Source organism: Brassica oleracea, chromosome C2, assembly GCF_000695525.1.
Source record: "Brassica oleracea var. oleracea cultivar TO1000 chromosome C2, BOL, whole genome shotgun sequence".
NCBI classification, from domain to species: domain Eukaryota; kingdom Viridiplantae; phylum Streptophyta; class Magnoliopsida; order Brassicales; family Brassicaceae; genus Brassica; species Brassica oleracea.
Window position 1 is genome coordinate 18,842,429 of NC_027749.1, and position 7,544 is coordinate 18,849,972.

At 33.4% G+C, this 7,544-nt stretch overlaps 1 protein-coding gene across 1 annotated transcript; it reads left to right on the forward strand.

Annotated features, from left to right (window-relative positions):
* The first annotated feature begins 2,281 nt into the window (after positions 1-2,281).
* On the forward strand, positions 2,282-4,245 carry LOC106324952 (protein PHR1-LIKE 1). The gene is made up of 6 exons (XM_013762953.1): positions 2,282-2,638; positions 2,737-2,813; positions 2,916-2,964; positions 3,104-3,200; positions 3,296-3,365; positions 3,447-4,245. The coding sequence occupies exons 1-6, from the start codon at positions 2,494-2,496 to the stop codon at positions 4,011-4,013; spliced, it is 1,005 nt and encodes a 334-aa protein (XP_013618407.1). The 5' UTR covers positions 2,282-2,493; the 3' UTR covers positions 4,014-4,245.
* Positions 4,246-7,544: the final 3,299 nt, after the last annotated feature.

Genomic DNA, 7,544 nt, shown 5'->3' on the forward strand with positions numbered 1-7,544 from the left:
AAATTGTTTAATAGGAATTGATAAATATTAAGATTGGACAATTTGGTAAATTTATATAACTTTTTCTCTAGATATTCAAATGAGACATAAAACATGATTTCATATCTGCATAGTCGTACATGTTTAGTGTCGTGAAGTTATTTCGAATCCAAATCTCCTCGAAGTCCACCTGCACACCTAAACTACCCCATGTAGTTTATATTTTGATATATTCTCACATAATACATAAATAATATGCTGAATTAATACATATTTTAATAAACTTGCAAGAAATTGCAGAGAACACCTGATAGATTCCTCATATCGTGTTGGGGTGCCATCTTTCTACCTCCTATCTTGTTGTGGACATTTATGGACCATGCGTATATATATATATTTTTTTTTTGTAACTGACCATGCGTATATATTGCTATGTTTATTTTATTTCTTTTGGGAGTCAAGAACATGCATTGAGTTACTGTTTTCACTAAAAATGTTTCTTATATTAATCCAATAATTTATACGAAATCTGACTGGATTCACTATATAAAGAAGACAATAAGGCAGAGCAAAGGATTTTTCTCTTTAAAGTTATATTGAGATTAGATTCCCTCACATTTACATACAACCAAGAGAATCTGCCAATCACCCCATGTCCCATCCTTTCTTTCCTTCAAAAAGATATATACTTATATGCGCTTAATTATAGAGCTTTACAAGAACATATAAAATTTTCAAACGGCTAAATATATATATATATAGATACATAAACAATATTTTGTATAGAAGTGAATACATATTAATAAATATCCATTGTGAATCCGTTACCTGATTCATATTCACTTAATAAAAATTAATTATCGGATACCATGTATCATTATTTTTAAATTATATATGAGACGTACCAATAATGTACCCTTATACGTATCATATTTCTTATAGAGTTTTTTTTTCTTTTTGAAAAAACACAAAATAGAGTTAGTAACATGTCAGAAACTCGATAAGCAGATCAATATTTCTTAAAGAGTTTATCTTCTGAATTTTATAATCATGGTTTTTAATTGTATATATGTTTCTCAATTCTGATAATTAAACCGTTCCATCCTTTATTTTGTTGTAGATGCAGGTAGATGGAGCTAGATCTTTTGTGTATCAAAAGCTTGATTTGGAAATAAGATTCTTTCTGAGAAAAAAAACCAAAATTTTCAAAGTACAAATTGTTTAGAGTGATTGGCAGATTCTCTTGGTTGTATGTAAATGTGATAGAAAAACTATGTACGCTTAGAAAATATGTAAACTTACGACATGCGTACATATAGTTTTGGTACCATGCACATAGGAAGTTCATTTTTTCACCACAGTCGGCTATATAAATAAATAAATATATATATATATATATATATATATATATTTTAATAAATGTATTATTGCTCCGTTTTGAAATGAATAAGGTGTATGAACGGACTTGGAAAAAAAAAAGGTTTATGAACGGACATATATTGTATATATACAAGTAGGGCAACATTACCGAAGAGCAAGCCAAGATAGAGATGAGACACAACACAACAAACCTTACACTTTATTCTTTATCACTCTTTTTAGGAGAAATTCTTGTATTTAGACACCCTTAATTATAAAATGCATCACTATCTATCCTGGAGTATTAATTAATGCAATTCGTCTGATAGCCATAGCTTATCACTACATAAAATTCATAGATTATAGAAAACCTTTAAGATATTAACTACACTATAAATCTCGAATTATCAGCAAAAGACAATATATATAAAATATAAATTCTAACAATTGATCACCCATCAAATGCTTAAGAAAATGTTACAAGGCTACAACTTTTACGAATCGTGCGAAACCTATAGATGTCGATATTTATAAAGCCACACCTAATCATATATAATAAAACAAAAACTCATTTACACACAAGAAGAAAAACAAGAGAGGAAAGTAAAAGTAGGACCATGTTGAGAATAGAATATATAACGGCAATAAAAATTGCAAGCACAGAAAAAATAGGTATGCACATACGATATGTGTCCATTAAGATAGATCGATGTCCATACAACCAAAAGCGAAGTGTACACAATCTCTTTTTGGTCTGATCTTATTGCCTAATAGATCGAAGAGAAAATAACACGACATTATAAAGGGCAATGTATACTAAAAAGTGGTGTGAAATCGGGAAATGATCGAAGAAAGACAATTAATAATGAAAATTTTAAATAAAGAAAAAATGAAAGGAAAGAGGATAGGGTCAAGAGAGCATATATTCCCTTCTCCAACAGAACCCCACTCATGTTTCCAGATATGGAGTGAGAGAAGAAAGAAAAAGAATAGCATCAACCACTCCAGAGATTTGTATATAAATCCTCCATATCTTTGCCAACAAACCCAACAATCTTTGAAAACAAATAACCCTTTCGTTTTTTATTTATATATCTTGGGTGGTTGTTCTTAATTGTAAACTCTAGAGAGATATTTGTATGTGTTTATATATTAATGGAGAGCAACACTAATAATGGTAATAATCACAAGGCAAAGGTGAGTCTCGTGTTGTCAACAGATGCTAAGCCCAGACTGAAATGGACTTGTGAGCTTCATCACAGATTCATCGAAGCCGTTAATCAACTCGGTGGACCTAACAGTATATATTTGTGTTTTTTTTTCTTTATTCTGAGTCTTTTTTTATTAACTATATTTCTTGATGACTTTTTTCCGTTTGTTCTGTTTTGTGTGTTGCAGAAGCAACACCTAAGGGTTTGATGAAGGCTATGGAGATCCCTGGGCTTACCTTGTATCATCTCAAGAGCCATTTACAGGTAATTAATGTTCATCAGAATCTTTGATTGGATCAGTGGTTTTAGTTTTTTGATTTTTAAAGATCAAATTTTGATGATTTTATATTGATCATCTTTCGACAGAAATATCGGCTAGGGAAGAGCCTAAAATTCGATGATAACAAGCTAGAAGGTATAAGAATCTTTTTCTTTTCCATTTATTATAACATTGATCATGATTCTTGAATTTAAACTATGATCTGACCTAATAGGGTTAATGATTCTGTAGATATTATTTCTTCTTATTGATGATTTACTTCTTGGTCTAGCAGTTTCCTCAGCTTCAGAAACCCAAGAAGCTGAGAGTAAAAACGATTCTGGAGATTTTAGAGGCAATGTCAACCAAGAAAACAACGATCCAGCTAACGAGTAATTAATGATCAGATCATCATAACAGTAATATCTTCCATAGGTAGATTATTTCAATAAACTGAAAATTAATTGATTGGTTTATTTTGAAGCAGAGGCTTGAAAATCACGGAGGCTCTACAACTGCAGATGGAAGTTCAGAAGAAACTTCATGAACAAATCGAGGTAATAAACATCAATAAAACCTCCTAATTAAGCCAGAACAAATAAGTATCTCTTTGGGGTCTTAAAATGATTTGGTTTCAGGTTCAGAGGCATTTGCAAGTGAAGATTGAGGCACAAGGAAAGTATTTACAGTCAGTTTTAATGAAAGCTCAACAAACTCTCGCTGGCTACACATCTGCCAGTCTTGGCATGGACTTTGCTAGAAGCGAGCTCTCTAGATTAGCTTCAATGATGAATCCGAGTTCTTCCTTCTCAGAGCTAACGCAAGTGGAAGATTACGAAGAAGAAGGATTCTTGTGGTGCAAGAAAACAGAAAACAGAGGAATTAGACAGCCAAGACGTTCAGTTGAGAGCTCGCTGACATCTTCAGAGAGCTCAGAGACAAAACTGAATAATAATAACGAGGAGAGGAAATCGATGGAGCTTCCATTGATGGAGATCAAATCAGAAGTGATGACGGCGAAGAAGACTAAGAGAAGCTTAAATGACGTCCTTTGCGTGGAACATCAGCCTCTAAAGAAAAGAGATTTTGGAGTTGACGATGATGATGAGCAGCACTTGAGGTTGAGTTTGAATAGTTACAAGAAAGTCATGGGGACGTGTCCAAACATGGACTTGGGTTTAAGTGGAAAAAAAACATTAATATAAATATTTTAAGAAAATCCAATATACAAATATGCGTAGATTTCCATAGATAATATAAATTCAGGGCGAAGAACGCATGGGAATATTCTACATGAGTCAACATGATTTATAATATAGAAAAAAATGTGTGATATGTGTGTACAAATTAGGTGGGGAGGCTTGTGGATGTGGTAAAGGCGGGAACTTTTTATGATCAATGAAAGAAGCAAAATGATTAGAGTAGAGTGAGCTTTTATTATTATGTCCCGACCATGATAAGCATGTTGGCTTCTCAGTGGTTATTTTATGACAAGACAAACCATATTTACTTGAGGTCTCAAAAATAAATTCGAATACCTTACTTAGTTATAAATGTTTTAAGTTTTCTTCGGAAACCCCATGTAAAGGTGGTAATACTTAGGCATGAGACGTTTATCCGAGATCCGGATTCGATCCGAGATTTGATCCGGATCCGATCCGAAAATCCAGATATCCGGAGGGGCCGAATCCGGATCCGGATAGTAAAATGTTGGATCCGTCAAAGCCAGATCCGGATCCGGATACCTTAATTTTTTAGTCCGGATATCTGGATCCGTAAGTTTTATTAATAACTATTTCAAAAATAGTAATATCTATATATAAAAATTAATTAATTTAATATATTTTTATTTTTATAATAGTATATATAAATTTTATGTAAATTTTGTAATATTATATATAGAAGTAATTAAAAACATTATATATATTTTTTAAAATTATTTTTATATTTTTTATATATTAATATTATTTTTAATTTATTTTAAGGATCCAAATCCGGATCCGGATATCCGCCGGATATTACAATTTTTAGAAGGATATCCGACGCCCGAATATCCGAGAACCCCGGATCCGGATAAGGATAGTAAAATTATGGATCCGCCGGATAAAAATCCGGATCCGGATACCCCCGGATATCCTATTCGTCTCAGGCCTAGTAATACTAGTTATGAATCTTTTGTAACATAGAGGAAGCGAGTCACGTGTTCATGAAAACGAGGCTTATCACTTTGTTAAATAACATTTTTTATTTTGCAAAATTTGTGGAAATTAAAATATATTTTTTCTTTTGTTTTAAATAGTTCTAGATCTCGATCCGCGCAACCGCGCGAATTTTTGTTTTCATTTATTTTTATATAAATATTTTGTTTTTAATTCTAAATTGGTATATATTATAATATATGTGTCTATCAATTTTTAAAACATAATAAGTTTACGGTATTATTTTTTCACTAAATAGATTGTTTTAAATTTTCACAGGTATTTATCTTCTTCTATATATATATTTTTGGATTATTATTTCATTATTAAAATCGTAACTATATATATAAAGATTAGTAAAATATTGTTTTATTTTCATATTCAAAGATATTGTAACATTTCACAAGTTTAGAAAAAAATTAAAAAAATTAAACTTTTCGCTTCATAGATTTATATTATCGAGTAAATAATTAAACATTTAGTTTTTGTTTAATTTTTTTAATAAATTATATAGTTTAAAATTTGTTTTCATTGGTTTATGGTAGTAAAGATTAATCATTGTTAGATAATATGATTTTTGTTATTTAAAAAAAATATTTATAATTTTAAAAGTTAACATCGACAAATATTTAATATATGGAGGTATAGTATTACAACATTAAATTATATCTTTTGGGAAATAGACGAACATGGTCAACCACGTCCCAGTAGTTTGAAGAAAGCTAAAGCAAGTTCGCGGCATGGTAGGGGTTTGGAGGGGTCCTAAAAAACCTCCTGATTTCATCCATGAAGACACTCAGTTGGAACTGTCGAGGGATTGGGAACGACCTCACAGTTCGACGCCTTACGGAGATGTGTCAGAAGCATCGCCCAGGACTTGTGTTTGTTTCTGAGACGAAGAATAGGAGGCTGTTGTTGCAAAACATTCAGGCCGACTTAGGATTTGATCATTTATTTACTGTTGAGCCACTTGGACTCAACGGAGGGTTAGCTTTATTTTTTATGGATGAATTTCAAGTTAATGTTTTATTTTCAAATAACCGTATGATTGACATTGAGGCAATCTTTGATGGAATAAAAGTCTATATGACGTTTGTTTATGGGGATCATGTACTAGAGAGACGAGAACAAGTTTGGGAACGTCTTACGCGTTTCTCAACAACGAGATCTGGACCTTGGTTTATGATAGGAAATTTTAATGAAATTACAGGTCACAATGAAAAAGAGGGGGGAAGACAACGTCGTGATAGTTCATTTTTGCCTTTTAAGCATATGCTTAATGATTGTGGGATGTTAGAGTTTCCTTTCACGGGGGACATGCTCTCATGGGTAGGGAAGAGAGCAGGCGGAACAACTGTTCAATGTCGCCTGGATAGAGCAGTAGGAAATCCGGATTGGCATGAAAAATTTCCCCACTCGACTGTCAAGTATATGAGGTTATGGGGATCGGACCATCGTCCGATTTTTGCAGATATACTCATAAAGCCAATGAGGAAATCAAAAAAATTCAAGTTTGATAAAAGATGGCTAGATAACGAGGAGCTAAGGCAGGTCATTCTTGAGGGAGGGATGGAAATCTCCTGATCTTCCTCCCAATGCGAATATCGTAGAACATATTTCTAGTTGCCGAAAAGCTTTAAGCGAATGGAGGAGAGTACATAATGTTAACTCGGCAAGATTAGTGGAGGAGCTTAAAGAAAAAGTGGAGGGTCTGTATGCAGATGACAATGCTACAACTGAGAAAATTGCAACAGCGTTGAAGGAACTTTCTGATGCTCTTAAGGCAGAAGAAATGTTCTGGAAACAGAAGAGTCGAGTGTTTTGGCTGAGAGAAGGGGACATAAATACAAAAAATTTCCAAGCCTTAACTAAGCAAAGAAGAGCGAGGAATAAAATTACGCAGCTCCTAGATGCAACTGGAAATATAGTTGAGGATGAAGAAGGATTAGTAGCCAATGCTACTAGCTACTTTAGACAGATCTTTGAGCTGTCTAACCCAGAGGACATTGAAGAGGCACTAGCTCAAGTTCCTACGACGATCACTGGGGCAATGAACGACAACCTTACGACTCCGGTCTCCGAATGGGAGGTCAAATTAGCACTTTTTGCTATACATCCAGACAAGGCCCCTGGACCAGATGGGATGACAGCGCTTTTCTACCAGAAATTCTGGGATATTGTAAAGGAGGAGTTAACTCTTATGGTTAATAAATTCCTTTTTGAAAGGACGTTGGCGAATGGACTGAATGATACGAATATATGTCTCATCCCAAAGACGGCCAAATCTAATGATATGGGTCAATTTAGACCCATTAGTTTGTGTAATGTCTGCTATAAGATAATCTCCAAGGTCTTATGCCAGAGATTAAAGAAAGTGCTACCAGGTTTGATTTCGGAAACCCAGTCAGCTTTTGTTGCTCGAAGACAAATTTCAGACAACATTATGATTGCCCAAGAAATGTTGCACGCTCTGAGGACTAAACCAAGTGGACGTAGTAAAAGGATGGCCATTAAGACGGACATGAGCAAAACATATGA

Excerpts from the sequence above, each read along its gene's own strand:
- LOC106324952 (XM_013762953.1), top strand. The coding sequence starts at position 2,494 with ATGGAGAGCAACACTAATAATGGTAATAATCACAAGGCAAAGGTGAGT. Across the intron at positions 2,639-2,736 it reads TCAACTCGGTGGACCTAACA|AAGCAACACCTAAGGGTTTG; the intron begins GTATATATTTGT and ends TGTGTGTTGCAG. Across the intron at positions 3,201-3,295 it reads AACAACGATCCAGCTAACGA|AGGCTTGAAAATCACGGAGG; the intron begins GTAATTAATGAT and ends ATTTTGAAGCAG.